The sequence below is a fragment of the Gadus macrocephalus genome, chromosome 4 (genome assembly GCF_031168955.1).
Source record: "Gadus macrocephalus chromosome 4, ASM3116895v1".
Taxonomy (NCBI): Eukaryota; Metazoa; Chordata; class Actinopteri; order Gadiformes; family Gadidae; genus Gadus; species Gadus macrocephalus.
In genome coordinates this window covers 16,487,797-16,512,069 of record NC_082385.1, presented here as the reverse complement: position 1 = coordinate 16,512,069, position 24,273 = coordinate 16,487,797, and the positions used below count along the sequence as shown (strand labels likewise).

The 24,273-nt window shown below is 47.0% G+C and overlaps 1 protein-coding gene across 6 annotated transcripts in view; it reads right to left on the bottom strand.

Moving 5' to 3' along the window:
* ap3b1a (adaptor related protein complex 3 subunit beta 1a) overlaps positions 1-24,273 on the bottom strand; it is a 55,825-nt gene that overhangs the window by 11,045 nt on the left and 20,507 nt on the right. For 2 of the 6 annotated variants that reach the window (XM_060050559.1, XM_060050556.1), the window contains exons 8-23: positions 23,885-24,040; positions 22,605-22,702; positions 21,888-21,942; positions 21,741-21,812; positions 21,592-21,654; positions 20,928-21,060; positions 20,676-20,785; positions 19,118-19,294; positions 18,390-18,576; positions 16,202-16,332; positions 15,627-15,813; positions 15,142-15,292; positions 13,466-13,595; positions 11,151-11,199; positions 10,701-10,804; positions 3,602-3,830 (exon numbers count right to left, since the gene is read on the bottom strand). In XM_060050559.1, the coding sequence (XP_059906542.1) occupies positions 3,602-3,830; positions 10,701-10,804; positions 11,151-11,199; positions 13,466-13,595; positions 15,142-15,292; positions 15,627-15,813; positions 16,202-16,332; positions 18,390-18,576; positions 19,118-19,294; positions 20,676-20,785; positions 20,928-21,060; positions 21,592-21,654; positions 21,741-21,812; positions 21,888-21,942; positions 22,605-22,702; positions 23,885-24,040 (2,032 nt within the window). Of the gene's footprint in view, positions 1-3,601; positions 3,831-10,700; positions 10,805-11,150; positions 11,200-13,465; positions 13,596-15,141; positions 15,299-15,626; positions 15,814-16,201; positions 16,333-18,389; positions 18,577-19,117; positions 19,295-20,675; positions 20,786-20,927; positions 21,061-21,591; positions 21,655-21,740; positions 21,813-21,887; positions 21,943-22,604; positions 22,703-23,884; positions 24,041-24,273 lie in introns of all 6 variants that reach the window. The other 4 variants (XM_060050561.1, XM_060050557.1, XM_060050560.1 and 1 more) reach the window with 4 other exon arrangements.

The following is a 24,273-nucleotide window of genomic DNA, read 5'->3' as shown; positions in this document are numbered from 1 at the left end:
AGAGGAGCGAGGAGAGAGGTGAGGAGGAGAAGAGGAGGTGAGAGGAGAGACAAGTAGAGAAAAGGAGAGAGAAGAGAGGAAGCATGAGTGACATGGGCAGAGTGGGGAGAGTCAGGAAAGGATGGAGAGCTGGGGAGGTGAGGAGAAGATAGGGGGGGGGGGGGCAACAGAGTGGAACAGACAGGCATGCACACCACTTGTGTTTTCTACTTCACAAGGCAAGGCCACTGCATTTGAGAAATCTATCCTTCAAATCTCATCCCCTTTACCTCTGCCTCAAAAAAGCAGCCACACAGAGAGACATGACAGACTAGCACATCTCCACAACAACAGGCGAGTCAAAAACATGAGCGCCGCCGTATCAAAAAGGAGATGTGGTGTGTGTGTGTGTGTGTGTGTGTGTGTGTGTGTGTGTGTGTGTGTGTGTGTGTGTGTGTGTGTGTGTGTGTGTGTGTGTGTGTGTGTGTGTGTGTGTGTGTGTGTGTGTGGGGCAGCTGAACAGGCGTGACCGGGCGTCTCGTCTACCGGAGCCCGAAACCATTGAAGAGAGAGACGAGAGCGGGAACATCGGGCGGGAGACAGGAGAGGGGAGAGTACGAGGGGGAGAGGGGAGAGGGGAGAGTACGAGGGGGAGAGGGGAGAGGAGAGGAGGAGATGGGGGAGGGTGAGACAGGAGAGGGGATAGGGGGGAGGGGGACAGGGGAGAGGAGGAGATGGGGGAGGGGGAGATGAGGAGATGGGGAAGAAGGGAGAGGGGGAGCGGGGAGGAGGATGAGAGGGGCGGGAGGAGGAGAGGGGAGAGGGGCAAGGAGGAGGAGAGGGGAGAGGGGAGGAGGACGGGGACGAGGAGAGACAACAACCTCGACCTGCCCGCTGTGGAGTGTCCCCCCCCTCGGGGAGTGGAGGCTGTTCTACTGTAGAAACTCTTTAACACAGAGGAGCAGAGCAAGTGCAACCAGAGCTCCAGGGGGCAGGAATCTCCACCAGGCATGCGTGTGGTTGGATGGTTCAGCTTGTTCTTTGACCTAGGCTAATCTGGTCTTATTGAGCTCTTTGTGTGCCGTCACACAAAACCAGACTCTGGAAGCTATGCACACATATGTTAAATACATAGAGCACAGGAATAGTGGCGTAGTGAAGTCAAAGCCTAATACTGGACGGATAGCTTTTCGTCACAGCTGTAGAAATGTGGGCAAATCAGAAGGAAGCATTCCTGTGATGAATGTCTGGCATTTGTGTGGGGAACGTTTACAAAACAGTTTGTCCAAAAGACATGTATGGACAGAAAAGTGCAAATAATATGTCATATGAACTCAAACCAAGTGAATGAGAAGACTAACACCCTTAGTGACTTACAATTTAAAACCATTGCATCTGCATTGGTATGGGATCTTACAAGAAAACAGGATGGGCAATAGTTAAATGATGAACAAAAGCTCTGCATAACATTCCCACAACAATTGTGTAAATAGATGAACTATGGTCTGTCCAGCGCAGACCATCCATAGTGGGTCCAGCGTCCACTCAGTGGAGCTTGGCCCAATCGATCCAAATTACCCACTGTTTGGCTGCTGCAGGTCCATCAATGACCAATCAATCCAGGCAATTGACGGTTTAAACATGCTTGATTGCACCGTCTTTTTGTCTCTCTCTCTCTCTCTCTCTCTCTCTCGGTGTGTGTGTGTGTGTGTATGTGTGTCTGTGTGTGCGTGTGTGTGTGAGTGAAAGAGACAGACGGAGAGAGAGGGAGAAAGAATTAAGGAGAGGAAACACCCAGAGAAGGCAAGAGAGGAGAGACCTGGGCCCAGGGGTGTGCTGGGTGGACTGCAGATCATGTAGATGGAGAAGGAGATGTATGGCGATAATGTGCATTTCTATTCCTAATCGATCGAGCAGGCTAGGAATATAAAGTCATATTGGCTATTGTAAGATGGGGGGAATGAAATATACAGGCTTCTGTAAGATTGGGGAATGAAATATATACTGACAGAAAACAAGCAAATAGACAACTATGGAGGAACATTTTGAGTGGTATCACATCCTATGGGACATTTATTGATAGTAGAGTTTTCTGTGATTCAGGGCTGATAAGTGCATTTACATTTTAAAATGCAAGGCAACTACTATTGGTTAGTTGAAAATAATAATCATTGAGATTAAACATCTCTTCCAGTGTCCTGGCCAAGATAGGCCATAGTAGCCTACAGTCACACATAGCATACACACAAAACATAAGAAAAATAAAACTAAACCAGTCCACAGGGGGAAGGGGGACATCAATATCGCAAGACATTTCGGGAGGCTCAAGGAGGAGTAATATTAAGTTTGAGCAACAAAGTGTAAAGACATTTCGGGAGGCTCAAGGAGGAGAGTAAAGAGTAGTCTTGTGGTGGACTCCATAGACATAATTCACCATAGCCTACTGTGTTATTGACATGTTTTCGTTGTGTTATAGGGACACGGTCTCTTTAAGAACACGTCACTTGTGTGTTGATATGCCGGTCAGCACAATGTTTGAATTAAACAGTTATTATATGACAAAAAGAACGACCTGCCGTTGCTTGTCGAGGTGAGAAATAGTCTCTTCCCTTATTTTATCACAATTTATATAGTCTATAGACAGAACGTCTTACCTGGGAGAGTTTGTCGCCGGCGGAGCCGTTATGTTTTTACCTGGTCGAGTGTCGCACGGTGTGTGCACGGGTGCGTGCTTGCGTGTGCGTGCGCTTCCGTGTATGTGTCGCTGCCTTTGTGTTGACGTGCGGTGTGTGCGCGGGCTTATATGCGTGTAGTGTGTGCGCATGTGTGTTCGTTTCCGTGTATGTTCGTGAGCATTTGCGTGCTTGCGGTGTGTATATGCTTTCGCGCTTGGCACATGCGCACTTCAGTAACTGGTGCGACAGGCCTGCTATTATAGTAGTACGATTTACACATACTTACTGTTCTATATCTTATAATGTTAAGTTTCTTTAGAAATGAAATATTTTATTGTTTTGCGTCTCATTAAATGAACACACACACCCGAACCAACACACACACACAGACACTAGTATCTTTACTTTGTCTTGAAAAGCATGATGTAAATAGTAATGGATTATGGAATATGATTATAAAGAGTGTCATTGTGAGTATGTGCATTAATATGAGCATTGTTACTATTATTATGAATATGTGTATGAATATCTGGGTATTATTATTTTGATTACTATTATGAGTATGATTAAGATTATTATTGTTAGTATTAATATAAGATAAGATATACTTTATTCATCTCAGCAGAGAAATTTAGGAATACGAGTATGACCAAAAGTGTTATGAGTATGATTGAGATTATTATTTTAGGTATGATTAGGAGTATTATGGTGAGTATTATGGCCAGTATGATTCAGAGTATTATGGTGAGTATTATGGCCAGTATGATTCAGAGTATTATGGTGAGTATTATGGCCAGTATGGTTCAGAGTATTATGGTGAGTGTTACGGCCAATATGGTTCAGAGTATTATGGTGAGTGTTACGGCCAATATGGTTCAGAGTATTATGGTGAGGTTTACGGCCAATATGATTCAGAGTGTTATGGTGAGTATTGTGTGACTCCGTACCGACAGGGCTGAAGCGGTGCAGGGTGAGGCTGGCAGGGCTGTGCTCCCCCAGGTGGATCCCCTCCAGGGGTTGGTCCGAGGCGTTGGTCAGGGTGATCTGCAGTTGCACCATGCTGGGCTGGTACAGGAAGGGCTGCCGGGGGAAGTGGTAGCGCGCCGAGAGGCCCTTGCCCGACATGTGGTGGAGCAACTCGTGGCTCTTTACCGGCCCGAAGGGCTGCACCGTCACCTGGAGGGAGGAGGGATGTGAGGTGATGAAGCCGGCCTCTGGTCCAGGGGTCAGGGCCAGAGGCTCAGAGACAGCTAGACCAGACAGCATCCAGCAGCTTTACCATCCATAAGGGCAATAGATCTATTTCTGTCCATTTTTAGTTCTTATTTTAATTAAGTCTTTTTTTGTATTACCATATTTTACCAAACTTATTTCCTGTCGCGGTTTGATAAGGTATTTTATAGACAGGAGAGCAGTAAAACAGCAGTGCATTCAGACGTGTTTGATGTTTGTTTTCTGTACGTTCTTCATAAGGAGGAGACAAATCCAAACGCCAAATCAGGGGAAAATAGGCTCGGCCAATTCCTCAAATTACACAAATGCATTTCTTAAATAAAAGAAAATGAATGAAATGAACAGAGTTCTGTTCCAATAGGAAGAAAGTGCTGTAGCAGTAGAGTCTGTCCTCTTCCACCGACTACTTAAAACCCCCAGCAGACAAAGGTAAAGGGGAAAGAAAGAAGGAAAACAGAAAGATGAGCCATCTTCAGGAGGCCACCAGCAACAGAGCGGCCATTTGGCTTCATTACCCTCCAGTAACGCAGGAGCCTACTTTACCACATCATCCATCAGCAGAACCAGAGGAAAGTGGGCTGAGTATGGAAGAGGCAGAGCAGGGCTGAATAAAAACCCTGCTAATGAAGGAGGAACACAAAGCCTTCTGAGGCCAGACCTCGCCTTTCAGCAAGGCTTTTACCTTTTCAACCACAGGAAATGGCATTACCCCAGCAATGGAGGAACAAGATGCACAGAAAGGGATGCATGTTTAGGTATTGCGTCTTGGGCACAGTGCACTCATTAAGCCTAACATGTTTTGTACATAGTGAGGTTAGGGGATTGGCAGCTTGTCTTCTTCAATGGCAATAACACACACACTCTTGGAATTTAGGCCAACAACGCAACTAAGATCTCCCTGGTGGTGATGTTGTCGAAGAGGAACAACGTTCAGTTGTTTATTTGTACCTCGAGAGTAAGTAAGAGAGAAAGAGAAAGAGACAGACGGAGAGAGAGAGAAAGAGTGAGACCAAGATACAGACAGAGAGAGAAAGAGAGAGACAGCGAGAGAAAGAGAGAGACAGCGAGAGAAAGAGAGACAGCGAGAGAAAGAGAGACAGACTGAGAGAGAGAGAGACAGAGACAGAGCGAGAGAGACAAAGCTAGAGACCAAGAGCCAGACAGAGAGAGAAAGGGAGAGACAGAGAGAGAAAGAGAGAGATCGAGACAGAGAGAGACAGAGGGAGAAAGAGAGACAGACAGAGAGAGAAAGAGACACTGAGACAGACAGAGACAGAGACCAAGAGAGAGAGAAACAAAAAGAGATAGACAGAGAGAGTGATATGAAGACATAGAGAGACAGAGAGACAGTGTGAGAGAGAAAAGGATAAATGGAGACAGAGAGAAACCGAGAGACAGAAATAAAGTTTAGGAGAAAGAGAGAGACGGAGAGAGAAAGAGAGTGAAAGAGAGAGACACGCAGCTAACCTACTTGCTAATTGTTTATCACACCTTAACACGCAAACTCTATGCTACTTGTCAATCGCACGGTCAACCCCAGAGCTAACAACCAAACTATATTTTATGCCTCAAATATAGACAGTTTGACAAGAAATATCTCGTCCAAAAACCAAACAAATGATTAAATCCAATTCAGTAAGAAAATATGTAAAGTAGTGTGTGAAGCAGACAAACATCTAATTAAGCTAATTTAAGATGTTTGAGGCACTGTCAAACTCAGGCAGTAAATCAACAACACGTTGTACACAGGCGTGTATCACTGAAAACAGGTATTTTTGGGACTGGAGATTTTTCAATTCAATCATTGAATCTTGAAGATGTGAAACGCTCAACCTCCCCAAGACCTCTCGATTGCCAAGGACCAACTTTAAACTTTGGAGAAGATCCATTCTCTATATGCGTCTGCACTGATAGTAGATCAAATAATCCACATTTTATTTGCCAAGGAGAACCAACAAAATAAACAATGTGAAAAGCGGGTTCACTATCATCGAGTCATTCACTAGAACAACTTTAGGCTGGATGAACTAAGGAGCTTGCTTTCTCAAAGTAAACACATTTACCTTCCTAACTAACAGTACATAAACAAGGGTTATCATAACACATCTGTCATGTTTAGAAACAGGAGTGGATTACTTTCAATCGGTTGTGAAAATAACTGTCACAAAAGGAGAAGACGACCTCTCTGTCCTCTCCGACTCTCTGTTCCCTCTTTCCTCCTCATCTCTGGTCACTATATCCTTCTCCCTCTCCCCTTACTCTCCCCTCCTTTCCCTCTCTCGCTCTCCCCCTCTCCTCTCTCTGAGAGATAAACAAACATAGCCCATCTGTTAATTTATCAGGCAATGTTTGGATGTTGTCAAGAGCAGTCGTTGTCGATAAAGCTTCCTGTAACATCTGCCACATGGATTTATCCCCCAGCCCCCACTCAAGGTCCTGCCTGCAGAGAGAGGAGGACGTATCTTTGTACTGCTCATCATCACCAGTCTAATACAGTCTGGTACAATCCTGGATGGCGCACACACACACACACACACACACACACACACACACACACACACACACACACACACACACACACACACACACACACACACACACACACCTGTGTCTTATTAACAGACCCCCACCCACACGCTTGTGCTAACCAGCGCCTGACCAGCACTCTAAAGTGTAAATAACAGAAAGAGATGTAACCTTGACTCCCCCTGTCAGTCACCATCACACCCTCACCCAGCCCCACCCCCCACCCTGGCTGTGCCCGGACAGGAGACGGGGGGGGAGGAGGGGCAGTAGGGGGTGACACCGGGAGAGGAAGGTGATGGAGGAGCTCTATTATGTATCAAGTTAAAGCGGGAGGCGGGAGGCGGCGGCGGCGTGTGATGGACGAGACGCCAGTCACCTTCAGAGTCGGACGCTCGCCGCATCCTCCCAGGGAAATGACCTGAGAATCCCGCTGACATAAACACAGGGAAACTAAACAGGGGAAGAGCCGTCGCCAGCGGAATCTTGTCGTGCTTAGTGCGGAAGAAGCCCAATTTGACAGCAAAGGGTGGGGAGAGGTGGTGGAAGAAGATAGAGGTGGAGCAGGACAGTGGAGGAGGAGGAGGATAAAGGTGGAGGAGGACAGTGGAGGAGGATAGAGGTGGAGGAGGATAGATGAGGAGGAGGAGGATAAAGGTGGAGGAGGACAGTGGAGGAGGATAGAGGTGGGGGAGGACAGAGTTGGTGGAGGGGGATAGTGTAGGAGGAGGAGGATAGAGGTGGAGAAGGAGGATAGAGGTTGAGGAGGAGAGAGGTGGAGGAGAGAGTCGGTGGGGATGGTTGCGGAGGAGGATAGAGGTGAAGGAGGATAGAGGTGGAGGAGGAGGATATAGGTGGAGGAGGAGGATAGAGGTGGAGGAGGAGGAGGATAGAGGTGGAGGAAGACAGAGTTGGTGGAGGAGGATAGAGGTGGAGGAGGATAGAGGTGGTGGAAGAGGATAGAGGTGGAGGAGGATAGAGGTGGGGGAAATGGAGCAGGTGGTGGCAGCGATGGGTCATGGTGATGGCGGTGTCAGTGGAGGTAGTGGTTGTGTTGGTTGGGGTGCGGGGGTGGGAGCGGTTTTGGAGGAGGTGGAGGTGGTTGGTGGCGGAGGGTGTTGTGGAGGAGGGTGTTGGAGGTGGGGAACGAACGCAGATGCATTGGGCATGCATTGAAAATCCATTTCGTTTTAGTTTTCTTCCTTCATATGCGTCAGAAGACTTAAGGGATGGGATTTTCATTAGGGGCACTAAAATGGCTGCTGGGAGGAAGTGAGGGAGGCGGGGTAAGGCGCATGGGGTTTGACTTTTGGCCGTAATTGTTCCCCTAACTCTGGAGATGACAATTAATGGAGGGGTGGAGTGGAAGGACCTTGATGGTACGTTAATGTTGGCCAATGTTACTCCACCGCACCGGCAGGACTGCGCGGCACGCAGACCCAGGGCCAGTTCATTTACGGCAATTTACCTCCAGATTAGGTATTCAAAAACCATTAATTCCCAATTTCTGAACAAAACAAGTGAACCCAGGCGATGGGAAGGGGTGTTTAGAGGAACAGAGTCCAACAGTTACTATGCAGGGGACCTCGCCATTAATTCATCTACAGGCGCTGTTACAAGACCGATCCATTATTAGAGGTTGTGTGGAGAAGAAACTGTCACACAACCACAAAGTAGGGAAAAATATGAAAAACACATCAGAAAATCGCCGATTAACTAACTATGTTTATAATAACGAATAATTACATCTTACCACAGATGCTGAAATCTAAAAAACAACATTTAAGAAATATGTTCATTAATGAATGATTGATGTTGGAAAATTTATATATAATGAAACCTAAAGTCAAAAAAGTGAAACATAAAAGTCGGCAGTCCTAACGCTGCATTAGCAACAATAGCTCTCTGTCGAAGCTCCACGGGTTTCGTCATGGCTAGCTCATTGGCTAGCTTCACGGTAGTTATCCCCCGTGGCAGCAGCAGCATGGGGGGCGGAGACTCCTCTGGCCCTTCCATAATTAGGCTGGACCCAGCGAGGGGAGGGGTCAGACGGGTGAGAGGGAGATGAGGGGGGAGGCACAAGGGGGGAGGCCGGCACCCGCCTGATGGGCACCAAATGAACAAATTATGATGCCCCCCCCGCCCCCCCCCCCCTCCCCGGGGCGTGATGGGGTCAACCGCCTTGCGCCCCCCCGCTGACAGTTCAATTTCCCCCCAGCGCGGCCCCGCTCGCCGGCATGCTAATTATGAATGAAACGTTATCAGCCGGCGCTGCCGCCGCCACCGCGTGGCTCGGACAGCGGTCGGGAAAGAGGTTTGCGGCTGGGGAGCACGGGGGGCAGGCCGGGCGCTTTAAAAGGCGTTTGCGGGAGAGAATCTAATGTCAAAATGTTATTAGAGGGAGCGGTAGGCCCGGCCGAGGAAGGAGAGGGGCGGGGGGAGGTCAGAGCGGGGTCCGGGGTTAATCTAAATGCCTTTGATAACCATGCAGTAATTCTCTAAAAGGGCTGGGCACTCAGCTGAGACCGGCTCTCTGCCGTTGGGGGCGTATTGGAGAGAAATAGAAATGACACTGGGGCCTGTGTGTGTGTGTGTGTGTGTGTGTGTGTGTGTGTGTGTGTGTGTGTGTGTGTGTGTGTGTGTGAAGGGGAGAGATGGGCGGAGGGGTTTACGGCGGCGAGGAGCATAAAGCTGTAGTTATTTACCTTGTCTATGAATTCTGATGCCCATCATGTATTTATGCATAGAATTGACTCTAAATCAGTTGTAATCTGCATTTGGATTTTCCATTACTCCCTAGCCTTCACCCCAAGCCACCGAGAGACTGACAAGTCCTGCGGAGCGTAAACACAGACAAGCCAGGCATAAACCAGGCCTGAGAGCAGCCGTCAATCATCCTGATGGACAGGCAGGTGTGATGGGCAGCACTGGAACAGAGAATAACCCTCCAGGAGGCAAAAGCTCAACAGAGGGGGTGGAGAACGCCAAGTCTTAGGAACCTACCCTCGGATATAGTCTTGTTCATGGATTTGGATTTAGTCTAATCCTTGAGCAGTCATACTGTGTAATAGCAGAACTTCTGACCCAGCAGTCCTACTGTGTAATAGCAGAACTTCTGACCCAGCAGTCCTACTGTGTAATAGCAGAACTTCTGACCCAGCAGTCCTACTGTGTTATAGCAGAACTTCTGTGTGGAGATGACACGGCAGGAAACCAAAAACCGAAAGGGGCGGAGCTACGCCTTGTAGCTTGTTACGTTATGGAGATATTCGACTGAAGAAAACAAAATTTGCGAGTGGATGAAGCTTTCAGAAGGGGATTTGCACAATGTATTTCTACACTGGTCCGTCTACACAGTGATCATTTGAAACCTTTACAACACTTTTTAACAGTTGACTACTGCTGGCCGAGTTACTGTACACCAGTAACTCGGCGTCCACCAACAACATGAAAGGAACTACTGTGATCCTAATATCCTTATTTTTAAGTACGTCCAGCTATTTCAAGTTTGTTTATCAATCTGAACACCAAAAATGTGTTTCTAGAGCGGGTCAATAGAAAATTCAGTTTGTTTAGAAATGAACAAAAAGAACAAATAGATACACTGCTCCCACAGAGACCACAACCTGGAACGCCATTTGCTCCTATGGGAAAACAAGACCGCACACAAGGAGAGAAAGAAGCTGTCAACGGCAGAAAGGTCAACCATCACGTATACACACGGCGACGACGCAGGGGACCCGACAGCTGACAGAGAGGGATGGAAGGTGACAGAGATGGAGACTGAGAGAGGGAGAGAGAGACAAGAAGAAAGAGAGAGAGAGAGAGAGAGGGAGAGAGGAAGACAGAGACAGAGAGGGAGAGAGAGGGACAGAGACACACAAACAGATAAAGACACACAGACAGCCAGACACACACACACAAAGATAGAGTCAGACTATAACTAATGAAGGGGAAACGGGCAGGGATGCCGGTTATAAATACGAGGATAAGGGCGGAAAAGGTCAATAGCAGAGACGCTCCACCAGGGATAGAGAGCTAATTTCAGCACTTCATATGTAACCTGTTCACTATCACTGTCCCCCCCCCCCCCCCCCCCCCCCCCCCCACACACACACACACACACACACACACACACACACACACACACACACACACACACACACACACACACACACACACACACACACACACACACACAACTGTTGGAGAAAATGGTTACTTCTTTTATCTCTCACATGTGCACGAATATGGTGCACGGACCGAAATGCCAGCAGACGAGACACACACCTGCATTGGGGAGGATACGCTGGAGAGAGACAGTCCCTCCAGGTCTGACAGCAGACTGGGGGAGTACGCTGAGGCCTTGGGTGTGGTCGGGGCGGATGGAGTCACTGCAAGAGACGAACAACACCAGCCGTAATCATCATTCTGCACTCATCACAACAACAATAGTTTGACTTCTCACTGACAAGGACAATCACTGTTTACGCCGTGAGCGACAAACCCAAGTGTTTATGTTTTGTTTACTCTCATTATACTTCTGATTTGATTCAATTGGAAATATATTCCCGATTTGTACTCTTTATGTCTTCAGCTGATGTGGAGGTTTGTTATTGTTGAGGGTGATGCTGCACGCAGCGTGTCTCTGTGGAGGCACACCGACCAACTCTCTGTCCACCGCGTCGCTCTGAAAACCGACCGGCGAAACGTGGGAACAGGAGGAGGTCCTCAACTCACCGTCATCCAGATCCAGCAGAGACACCTCCTTCGGGGGCCGCTCGTGCGCCTGCAACATAAAACCACACCAGTAACTCACCAGTAAGCCCCCAGCATCACCAGCAGCCTGACGGAGCCCAGCGGCGGTGCCAGGGGGCCCCGACAGCGTGACAGCTGAAAGAGACGACGGCGACTGACGGACGGGCCGGCGGGCTGAAACTGTTTGGAGTGTGATGTTGGGTGTGCGTGCGAGACGTTTCAATCCCACTGACAGCTGGCGGTGTGGCGGCGCCCGCCCTCCAGGAGAAGGTGCCGAGCGTACACACGGGGGATCTGCGTCGCCACGTCACCTCCGATACAGGCCGGGCCGCAGCGACGGGTCACGGTCACGCTTCTGACTCGTAGGGATTGCGACAAATGCACCCTAGTGCCTCGCAACCACCCCGCATGGTAATCCATTCAAACACGCACTAGCACACCCAAGCCATTTACACGGGGTCTTTGCTCTGCACGCGAGTCCCAACAGCCACATTCCCATCAGGCAGAGGAGGGAGCGGAACATTCCCCTCTGCTGACGGAGGCTGGGGGGGAACCGGGATGTACTGTACGGCGCAGGCGGGGGGAAGACAACGTACAGTAAGAGTTTATCATGGCCTGCATCTGATCAGTTCTGTTGGGACTGATGCATGTTGGAGATAATGGAGACCAGGTTGAAGGTTAAGATGGGCGAGGGAGGAGATATGAGACACACAGAGAGAGAGAGAGAGAGAGAGAGAGAGAGAGAGAGAGAGAGAGAGAGAGAGAGAGAGAGAGAGAGAGAGAGAGAGAGAGAGAGAGAGAGAGACAGAGAGCGAGAGAACTGGCAGAAAGAAATGCATAATTCATGCTGGATGCCGAAATGACAAAATGTATGAAATGGGAATTTCATCATGCAGAACGTGGGATGGATAAAAGGTGTGTGCGTGTGTGACGGGGAGTTTGATGTGAAGTAGGACCGAGTGAGATATAGGTTTGCAACGGACAGAGCCAAAACATTTAGCGGAGAGTTGCATCAAAATAACAATTTACAAGACAGGATCTGCATTTTAATTTACCAATAAGTATGTAGGAGGAGATTATTGAGAGGTAAATGTTGTGTGAATGAGAAGAAAAAGGAAAAATATGTGCAATATTGTATTGGATGATACATACTCTTACGATAAAATAAGTTTTACCATTACACCTAGATTTGCATTTGCTATTTTAAAAGTAATGTAACTGAATATTGAGTTTAATCACAACAGTTAATAGTCCACTGCCAACAGGGCTCTTACAATTATTAAATAAAAAAAACATCAAATGATCAAGAAAGTGCATGAATACATCAGCACTGTTGGGAGGAGCCTTGTAAAGCAGAAACAGCATTTCAGTGTCTGACTCTCTATAATCGTTACTTGCAATGCAGTAAAGATTGAATTAAGTTGCAATATTGTCGTCAATATCGACCTGAGAAGGATGAAGTGGTTGCATGTGTCGACTGGTTTGATAATGGAGGTTAACAGTGGCAGAATTATAGTAGAGTAGGTAGAGTAGGTAACATCCAATATAATTTTCTTCTGATTCACAGAACATTTACCTTTCAATAATCTCCTTGGTACACAATTATTGGTAAATTAAAATGCAGATCTTGTCTTGTAAATTGTTATTTTGATGCAACTCTCCGCTAAATGTTTTGGCTCTGTCCGTTGCAAACCTTTATCTCACTCGGTCCTACTTCACATCAAACTCCCCGTCACACACGCACACATCAATGATAGGCGATAACTCATGTCAGTCAACCGCAAAAACTATCAGCGAAGCATTAACCCTCCTTCGTAGTAAAGCAGAATTAAACCTCCTTTATAGTGGTGGGTGAACACGCAAGCCGGCTGGGTATATAGCGTTTGGATGCTTACCGCAAGTCCACAGCAATGCTACACCGAGCGGGACTATACGTTTCCCCGTACATGGTCCTTACTGTTAAATGGACTGTATTATACAGCGCATTTCTAACCAGTGGCCACTCAAAGCTCTTTAAAATATTGCCATACATTCACCCATTCATTCACACACAGACGGCGGGTCAGCCATGCAAGGGAACAGCCAGCTCTCATCAGGAGCAGTCAGGGTGAGGCGTCTTGCTCAGGGACACCTCGACACTAAACTAGGAGGAGCCAGAGATTGTACTGGCAACCTTCCGGTTACCAGCCAACGCCGCCCTACCTCCTGAGCCACAAGCCACCCCTGTTGAACTGTGAAGCCCGCTGGATCTCAGTGCGGACATCACCGGACGGCTGGGTCCTCTGTGAAACGCTCACCTTAGGTTTGGACCTGCTGGAGCTCTTCTTCTGCTCTGTGTCCGAGTCCGAGTCTGAGGAGGAGGACTCTGAGGAGGAGGAGCCGTCCTCTGAAGAGCTGCTGACCATGTTGTTGTTCTCCTCAGACTCGCTGGAGAGGAAACACAGGAAGCACAATGAGGGCTTGAGGTTGCTCTGGGTGCTAAGCCTGTACCTGCAGCCTACCTGGAGGCCTCCCCAACCAGAAGGTTCCCTGTTCCACACTTTGAAAGAAAGCCCAGACCACACAGCCAAGCTACAGCACTAAGCAATGCTTGAGGACATTGAAAGGGTTTTGGGGATATTTAACAAACAATTTGTAACTGAGAAAGCCACTTTAAGAGAATATATTAAAATTCAAAACACTATCTTTTTAGACAAAGTGAGAACTTCAACTTTGCTGGTTCAAACAGCAACTATCAATATGCTTTTGTTTTGCCAAGTTAATTGACTGTTGCGTTCCCCTCCCCCCCACCACCATCTCTTCCACTTGCTCCATCTCTTCAATTTGTCCCCATAATGAGTGTTTACTCCGGCTGCCTGCTCTCCTCAGCTGTTCAATTAATGAGGAGAATTGTGACGGTAGCTGGCTTTTTAACTTGGGAGATGATGAAAAGCCAGTATTAATTTGGCCTACAGATTTCATTTGCTGGGAACAGGAGAAAGCGATATAAATCACGGTGGGCATGATTAGGCCCTGCCTGGAATGACTGGGCTGTAATGAGGGCATTATGCTGCGTTTGTTGTGGAAGCGCTGGGGTAAGCCACTCTAATCACTCACTGTGTATGCGCGCCCGCGTGCGTGCGTGCGTGCGTGCGTGCGTGTGTCTATCTCAATGTGCACAAGTCTCAAAGTGCACAAGTTTCTATGTGCATGGCGTGCCTTTGTGCGTGCATCTTGCGAGCATGCACATCTCATTGTGTACCTGAGCACGAGTGTCAGTGTATGGTGGTCGTGCGTGTGCCTTTGTGTGTGCCTATGTGTGTGTGTTTGTAAGCAGTGGTGTGAGTGGCTCTAATGAAACCCTCTAATTGAGGGAACAGGGTCATCTGAGGGGCTGGGGAGCAGGAACGTTTGCCGTGAGCTGTGTTCATCAGCAGATCAAGTACTGTCGATGAAAAAGTGTGTAGAGTGTGATCATAGACGATATTAATGACTCAAATCTCATTTATCGGGAACACCAGACTGCTAAATGACCAATCAGAAGTCATTATCCATTAGCTATGTAAATGCAGCTTGCTCTACTGGAGGGAAAGGCCCGTTAGTTTGCTCGTTAATGGAACTCTAGCAAATGATATTCCAGCAGAACGGCCAGCCAAGCACAATGTGTGTGTGTGAGAGTGAGTGATTGAGAAATTGAAATATCTGAGGAATTAACAGAATAAAACAACGAGAGACGCCCACACAAAGTACAGGCAGCACGGTACCCAGGGAAAACAGAGTGTATTTAAAGCAGTCCATGTTGCCATAGAGAACCGTGTCTCCTCTCTTGTCACACCGAATACAAAATGGCTGAAGAGGCGAGCAGATGGAGGCGTTGCGTTATTGGCTCTGCGTAGCGCCGCTCACGTTCGCTCGCAGCGAGTACCACAAACGCACACCTGTTATAATTAGCAGAGAGGGGGGTCTCAAGACACCGAGGTGATCTACCGCGTACCTGTTGACAGCTTTCGACTTGGCTTTGGAATCAGTGTTTTTCTTATTCTTCTCCTTCTTCTGGTCCGTTTCGGACTCACTGGACCCCTCCCCTGATTGGCTGGAGCTCTTTGGCGACTCGTCGCTCGTCTCCTCGTCGCTTTCCTCGGAGCCTGAGCCTGAGACAACACACAAGTTCAATGTGTGCACAAATTGACACAAAATATATTAGTGTAGACACTTTATACCATTGCAAAACAGCCCTTCACCACTGGGCTCATCGAGGTCTGGAAGGTCTGCCGAGGTCCGTTTGTCGCGGAGGAACAGTCAACCTCACCTTGCAGCCGGTTGGATGAGCTCTAGCCAGTCACATCCCACCACCACCATGGTGCATACAGAAGTGGTGCAATTCCATGAGCACACGTTATTGCTTTCATTGTTAACGTTTTCATTGAAGTTAAAACTTCAACGTGGGCTGGACACTTAAAGAAACACAGGAATATTAACGTTTCTCACCTTCACTACTGCTGCTGCTGCTGCTGCTGCTGCTGTCGTTGCTGCTGCTGCTGCTGCTGTTCTTGGATCCTTTGCGGCCCACCTGCTCGCCCTCGGAGTCAGAGTAGAACTTGTCCTCTGACTTGGCTGACTTGGCCGGCTTGGACTTCCCCACGGTGGGCACCCACTCATTCACCTGCTGCACCGCACAAGAGGAGACCCATAACAAGAGTCCCCCCGAGTAGGAGTAGACCAACTGTGTGTTAATGGGTGAGATAAAGTCCAACAGCAATACGACTTTAAAAGCAACCCTAATTGTTGGAAGGGAAAATTACTGTTACCATAGATAATTCTATTGAAATGGTTAAGAAAAAGACCCAAACGAGTGGCCATGTTGTTCTCAAACATAACATACTGAACTTGCATCATGCATTTAGTTCAACCAAACAGTAAAGAAAGCACCGTGAAGTAAATAGGTTTTACATATAACCCAGTATTAACAATAGTCTGAACAAAGACCACAGCTACGTATCGGATCCATGTGAAGTGCATATAATGAGACCGAGCATTAGTGGGCCCGCCAGTACCGGCTCGATGACCTCCACGTTCCTCACGGACTGGTCCGGAGCAACCGCTGGCCAATCAGAGAGCTCCTGGTAGCCCGACGCTTTGAGGTTGAGGCTGTGGGACAGCGTTCCCAGCTGGTAGCGATCGCGGTCTGAAGGGGACAGGAGGCGGAGGAATCGGCTCAGACACATCAGCGGGAAGGTTTAGGAGTTATTGATGGAGGACGCAATGGAGTGGATGAGAAACAGAGAGATAAATAAAAGTCTGTGAAGGTTACTTCAGTTATTAGCATTCAAAATGTGGCTTAATGTCATCAACCCAACAAAGAGCTCTTTAGTACAAGGTCTACACATCCTCTCCCAATTTACACTATTAATTACATGGGCTTCAGGTGGTATGTGTGTGTGTGTGCGTGTGTGTGTGTTGTCAATGTGCAGTCGGAGCTTTGTTCTCAAAACTGTGCTTCACTTCTAAAAAACGAAACCCTAAATTGTGAATATTAAAAATGACAGGGACTGTTAACGTCTTGCATAAACAGCCAGTTGGTGCAAAACGGCCTCAGAATGTTAATGTATTGCAACGCTTATTCGGCCGAAATTGTTTCAAGGAGAGGGAGGGAGGGAGGTAGGGAGAGGGGGATGGAGAGAGAGAGAAAGAGAGAGAGTGAGGGAGAGGGTGAGGGAGAGGGAGAAAGAGGGAGAATGAGAAAAGGTTACCGTTAACAGAGTAATTTGCCCATCTCATTAGTCCTAGGTAAAGACAGACGACCCCTGTGCCCTAGAGAGAGCTAGTCACAGCAGAATGATAAAACCACGGGTTCTGTATTCTCCATTGTCCCTCTCCCGCTGAATTAACATAACTCCACCGAGAGAAGAGGTCCAGTTCACATGGGTGTCACGCAGATACTCTTAATGTAGGGGGAGCGGGAACTCATTCCACCATTGTTGTTATGTTGTCATTGAGAGGATGCCATATTACTGCCATACAGGAGCACATTTGTTAGCATGACGTTGTTGTTGGACACGGGAAAACAGTGAGAAATAATTAAAAAGGCAAAGACATTTTGTCATTGAGAGGAAGTAATTTTTTTTTGAAAAGACAAAAGCATGGGTGGAACGTTCTTGCTGATGTCAGGACCGCAGAGTCGCTGACCAGCTTTCGCAAAAGACTCAAGACTCAATTGTAAAGACTTGCCCTAGACTCTGCATGGCCACGTCCTGGCATTTAATATAAGCACTTATTGTATGAGGTACGTCAGGCCTATTCAACTAGCGGCCCGTGGGCCAAATGCGGCCCCTCTTAATTTTTTTCTGGCCCGCAAGAGGTTGCATGCAAAAAATAAATAAAATAAAGGAGAAACATAGTTGCATGCAAATCAGGTTTCTGTGTGTAGCCGGTGATACTAGCCAGTATCAGTATCCCACAATCAGGAACTGGCATCACTTATTCTGACAATGTTTGGCTCAACCGATACGTGTGAGTCTAGCTTTCCTCATATGAATGCCATCAGAACAAGGGCACGTTGCTCCATGACCTATGAGAAGCTGCATGAGTGTCTCAGGATGAGCCAAACTAGGCAAACAAGGCAGTGCAATCTTCCTCACTGACTCAAAATGTCTCATATAGTAGTTCTGTTTTGTGATGATTCAAACAACATTGTTTAATTCTAAATACGTGTCCAAAATATGTGAGAACAAAATCTTTAATAATGATATGATTAAAAGTGAAGAAGGAAGGAATGCGTCTGACAAGTTTATTCCATGTAGTAGTACTATATATATTAAGTTAACACTACTTTAAGTACGATTTATTTGTAGCGATTCATTCACGTAGTTTTACTCTGTGTGGCCCATGAACCCTCAGTGGTTTTCCTTTTCGGCCCACTTGATAAGGAGGTTGAATAGCCCTGAGGTACGTCCTGGCACTCCATAACATTTACTGAGTTATGTTGAATCTTATCCTAGCTATCTTTGTTGCGAATGGGTCAACTTAGCGATTGGAAGTGCTTTGCACTCTTTGAACATCCTTACGATACCGACCGATATATTGTTGTTTCTCCTTCGGACGTATTTATTGTAAGTCGCTTTAGATAAAACCGTCTCTGAAGGCCCTTATTGTAAATGTAAATGTTGTAGTTCGGTTTATCTTATGGAGCAAAGGTAAACGGAGAAGCTTCCGTCGTTGTGAGGGAGGTTCAGGCGGTTATACCTTTGAAGGCCGACTGCAACAGCGGCGCCGGCTTGGGGGCCAGCAGGATGCGGCGTGCGTATTTGCTGAGCGCGCCGCTCTTTTCGTTGGGCACGATCAGCTGGCGTATGAAGCGTGTGCGGTCGCGGATGTCGTAGTTCTGGTCGTACTTCCCCAGGTTCAGGATGTACTGGGTCAGCAGCTTGGTCTGTCGGATTGGAGAAACATTTTAAAGATCCCATATCATGTTTTTTTTGTGTTAATAATTGCATTTGCCAAGCCTGTATGTTAAAAATACCTGTTCATATTCTCACACTTTTCAGTTCTGCAAAACCAATTTTAGCTTATTTCAAAAACTCTCTGTTTTGTATCATGTTGCCTTAAGGCCCCCCTCCCGAGTAGCTTTTTTCTAGCTTAGCAGACGCAAAACATGTATACGAACGTCATATACAGGGTGGCACATAACTTTTTAAGTGAGTTACTCAGGTGAGTTAGGGGAGATAGTGATGGTACTCACCCCACACATAGCCCCACATGTACCATCTGATCTTATGAAACTTACCCAGTTTCACAAAGGAGATTCCACTTCAATACACAACCTCTTAAGCACAGCAGTGTTTTTTGCGCCACCTTTTTTTTATAAAACTGCAGCAGCTTGACCACGGAGCGTTTGAAAACCTCACAGTAAGGAACGTTGCAATCAGCTGATTTTGCGCAGTTCCCCCTAGGGTCCCTCTGGGGTCCCTCACCTGTTTGGAGTTGGTCAGGTAGAGTTTGGCGGCCAGGTTGACGATCTGCAGCTTGACGATGTCCTCCTCCGACGTGAAGCTCTTGGCCATCTTGCGGAGGACGTCGGGGGCGATCTTGGGCACCCTCTCGCAGTACTCCCCGATCAGCCACAGGATGCTGGCCCGGGCCATCGCCACCTAGCCACCCGCAGAGGGGAGCACACATGTTCAGCCGCTTGGAGGTTATTTTAAGTTCCGTAATGAGCTGATGCTTTTGAAGATCCCAAATCATGCCTTTTTAGGGTTGATAATTGCATTTGGGGGTACAACTAGAATAGGGTTAAGAAATACCCCACACTGTTCATTTCTGCAAAACCAATTTCGGCGTCTTATAAAAACGTTCTGATTTGTATCATGTTGCTTTAAGTGTGTCTGCAAATTCACACCCCAGAGAAATTGTTAACATTGTGGGTAACCAGGAGGCGACTGCAATGCCCACTGCACAGTCTGATGGCACACTATTATGGGAGAAAAGTTTGAGCGCAAACAGGCTGTATCACACATTTATTGGGGGCCGTCCTCGGGGGGCGTGAATACTCCCCCTGGCTCTGACGTCGTTTTTCTAGCTTAGGAGACGTTAAACATGTATACATACGTCATACATACGTCATACAACAGTCAAAAGTAAAAAGGAAGAAAGGAAAAGTCGCAAGAGCATGATGATCACCCCCAAGTGACTTGCAGAGAATCCAGGTCCTGTGGTCATTAGATAGCAGATAGGGGAGGCTGTGCACAATGGGTTAGGGTTAGGGTTGTCTCACCCAGAACTTTTAGCTGGGACCCAAACACCCTAGCCACTAGACCCCTAGTATGTATCAATGTACCAAATAGAAAATGGTGTTCGCAAACAAAATGGCAAACTTTCCCAACGCGCCCTAACAGACCACTGCCTGCCCGCAATACAGACCTACTGAGTTGTGACGGATTTTGTGCATTAGTAGGTCCCTTTAAGCAGGGGATACAAGGACAGAGATCCAAGTCCGCTCCTGGCCTCATTAAACCAACAACTGCAGAGCCAGCTTCCGCAAGACTCAAGAAGCACTTGTTCAGAGTTCACCGAGACTCTGCATAGCCACCCCTTGTCCCACCTCTCCTAGTTATTGTATGTTGTATGTTCTAGCACTTAACTAACGCACTTATTTTATGTCATACTTAGGTATATAACTTAGTTGTGCGGCATCTTATCCTAACTATCTTTGTTGTATACGGGGAATGGGAATCTATTGTAAGTGCTTGGCACTTGGTTCCACAAACAGCTTTTATTGAAAGCGGCTTACAATAAGTACATTTGCCAGAAGAAGGTGAAACAATATATCGCTGTCGGTACAGTAAGGATGTTTGTGGATTCAAGTGCCAAGCACTTACAATAGATTCCCATTCCCATTGCTAATGCCCTAAATGTAACTCAGACATTGCAGTCTGATTGTACCCTTTCGAGATCACCGTATTCGTCTGCAGGTCACTAGCCTATGAGAACACACCCGTTTAGAGTCTCTAGCTCTAGGCCTGCACATTGTACCGTGATCTTGTCAAAGAGCTTGGCCATGTGCTTGATGATTTCACTGTGCTGGGTGGGTTGGGTCTGCAGGAGCTTCTTGATCACCACCACACTCTCCGCCACCACCGTCTCTGTGGAAAACAGCACAGAGTGTCTCAAAACACACACACACACACACCACCGCAGAGATCTTCACAGAACAAACACACACACAAATTACGACAGGACCTTGATAATAAACGATAAATAATAAACAAGTGTGTTGGACGGTACCGTCTCGGTTGGAGAGCAGCAGCACCAGGCCATTGAGACAGGTGTCTGTGACCTCAGAGATGTTGGTGGCACACCTGCCGATGGCCTGAATGGTGGCGGCAGCAAACGCTTTGTCCTGGCTCTTCACATAGGTCTGGAGGGAGAGGGGTTAGCACTCAGAAGGAGCATCTGCAATGTTCTGGGGGAGACGGAACAGAGCCTGGGCAGGAAACCAACCACTGCCAGGCTTGGGTCGGCATGTAGCTCAGGACTAGTGCAGGTTGGCTGGTAACCGTAAAGGTTGCTAGTTCGATACCCGGCTCCTACAAGCCAGGGAAGAGTGTTGAGGTGTCCTTGAGCAAGACATCTCACCCTGACTACTCCTGACGAGCTGGCTGTCGCCTTGCGTGGTTCGAACCGCAGTCGGTGTGTGAATATGTGCATGAATGGGTGAATGTGAGGAAATATTGTAAAGCGCTTTGAGTGGCCACTGGTTAGAAAAGCGCTGTGTAAATGCCCCATGTCCATTTACCATCAACAACAACTAACAAGTGTAAATCTTTCAATCTTTCTGATTTGTGAGGCCAGATGAATACCCAATCGCTAACCCTACAGTGGGAATGTATGCTGGTCATGATACAAAATATGAATAAAAGACGAATTACATTTATAAACCGAGACAAACCTGGAATTCTCTCAGAATGGTGGATATGTTTGCCTCGTTCGCCAGGTTGGTGAGAATCTCCAGCTGAGGAGCGAAAACACAGGATTTAAAATAGTAATTTCAAACTAAACTCTATTTGTCACAACAGCTCTATGGCCGTGTTGAGCTACCTTCAGTGTTTTGATGTGCGTGGGGTCTGTTGATCTCACGTAGAAGCTCTTCATGTAGGGTTCAAACATGCCCTGGGTGGGGGAGACACATCGTGTTAGACGTGACAGGATTCACATCGTCTGGGACTCTCTGTAGTGACCTCTTACCTTCCTCTGGATCGACATGGTGGCAATGTTTTGCAGCACCACGTACTGCACCTCTCTGGAGAGACAAAGACATGTCTTTATGACTCAATAATTCACCCACTAGTCATCCAGCAGACACACTCATCAAAGACAATCCTCGTTATAAATGCGGCTCACAATCAGGTTAAGTTTTTTTCATTTTTTTTTTATGATTTATTTTTGCTTTTTTACGCTTTATGCTAGATTGAGATAGACAGAAAGGTATGGGAGAGAGAGGGGAGGACATAGAGAAAAGGAACACAGACAGGAATCGAACCCGGGTCGCTGCGATCAGGACTGGGCCTTAATGGTATGCGGCCCCCAAGTTCTGTTAATTGACTGCATTTACATGCCAAAAACTGTAAAGCTCTACCAAATGAAAGGATCTATATGTAACAAAATGACTGCACTAAGTCTTAAAATGACAACTATAGGTCATCAGAGAATAAGGAAACAAAGTGGAGAAACAAGCCTCTCTGCCAACAATGCTACAGCCAGCCGGTTCTGGTTTGTGTCGGCCTGTACGAGTCACCATTCTCCCAGTCCCCTTTAGGTGGTTTACCATTCCATGAGAATAATACGGTGGGTTCCTGGTATCTGTAGATTTACGTTAAATATGGACTTTTGCATCCATCAGTTGGAAGTATTTGTTGGCCTTCAGTGCAGTGTAGAGCTGAGACAAGGTGGTCTGAATCCTACCTGTGGCTTCTGAGCAGTCTGACCAGGGACTTGGTGACAGCGCTGACTTCGTGCGTCGGTGCAAGGTGCCAGTAGAGCTGGGCCACGGCCATCACCACCTGAAAGACCCCAAGGCTTTAGTGATGATGTCATTCACAAAGACCCCAGCATAAGACTTTGGTAATGATGTCACTCAGAATGACCCCAGGAGAAGATACTAGTGATGATGTCATTCACAAAGACCGCAGCATAAGACTTTAGGGATGATGCTCAATATTTGCTATTGTCGTTGTTGCATGATTTCACTGTCAATATACAATTCTAAACTTGGTTTATGAATTCCAATCTAGAAAAATAAAACATCATAGGTATAGTGAGTATAGACAAAATAAGAAAAAAAATCTTAAACCCAACTGATCTCTAAAAATGTTTCTCGGAGCCCCTCTAAAAAGGCACCTCTGTGATTCCCCAGAGAACCTTCAAAAATAAAATAAATAAAAATAAACCTGGCACGACGGAAAAGGATGTGTGCACAGCAGCCATCATACTGATGTGATCCAGCCTCTCTATTAAGATGGAGCACATGGCCACGTTTTCTCCACAGGCAAGCGGCGTTTTTAATCAAAACTTTGTATTTGGGGGCATTTGTCCTCCAGCTGCCGCACAGCGACAGAGACCTTGAGGCCCCTGGTGATGGAGTTCTGCTCCCACTCCATTTTCCTCTCAGCTTTTTTATATCCCTGCATCCATCCGTCCATCCAGCCTTCAGATGCATTAGGCTGCTACAGTATGCGTGTTGGTAGTGTGTGTGTGTGTGTGTGTGTGTGTGTGTGTGTGTGTGTGTGACAACATAGACCAGCGTCTCCATTAGTCACCCACAAGGTCTTAGTGTTTAAGTTATGAACACATGCTGAAAATGGTGAGGAACCAATCCGAATGACTGCTTTTGCTTAACCAACACAAATGATGCCTTCAATGTGTTGTGTACATTGAAGACCAAATATTCACCCTTGTTCAATTCCAGTATTCCCTCCAAACATCACAATGCTCTGTATGTACTCGAAAAGGAGCATTATTTCTAAAGATGCTCCCAGATACACTGACCAACCACACTCCAAGTATGTCTACTCCTTGACAGACATTGTACCCCCAACATTCTTCAGAGTAGCGTTCTAGAAACATCTTCACCAACAGAATGTCCACTTCTTTCTCCATAGTCTTACTTCCTAGGCAATGCTATTTAATGTTAAGCAATGTGATGAAAGCAGAGAACAGAGTACGTGATGTTGCTGTGTACTCACTGCAGTGTTCCTGCTCTGCAGAAGCGGCTTGGTGTTGCGCAGCAGCAGTCGGTGGTCTGGGTCCATCATGTAGGGCTTGGTCTCTGTCTCGTCTCTCTTCTCCTCCGAATCAGAGTCGTAGAAGGCCTTCTCGTTGTTCTCATCAAATGAGACACCCTGAAAGCCAGCGAGATGGAGATCATCCTCTTGGACAAACAGATCATGATGTAAATAGCCTGCACACAATATAAACAAGACTGAAATACTTTCAAACTTTGAATTCAACTTCATTACAATTATTTTCGGTTTAACAAAATAAACTAGAAAATACATTTCCTGCAGAAAATGCGGTGAGTGCTGTAGTACAAAGTGAGGTTGAAAATATTTTTTAATGAAGCCACATAGATTAA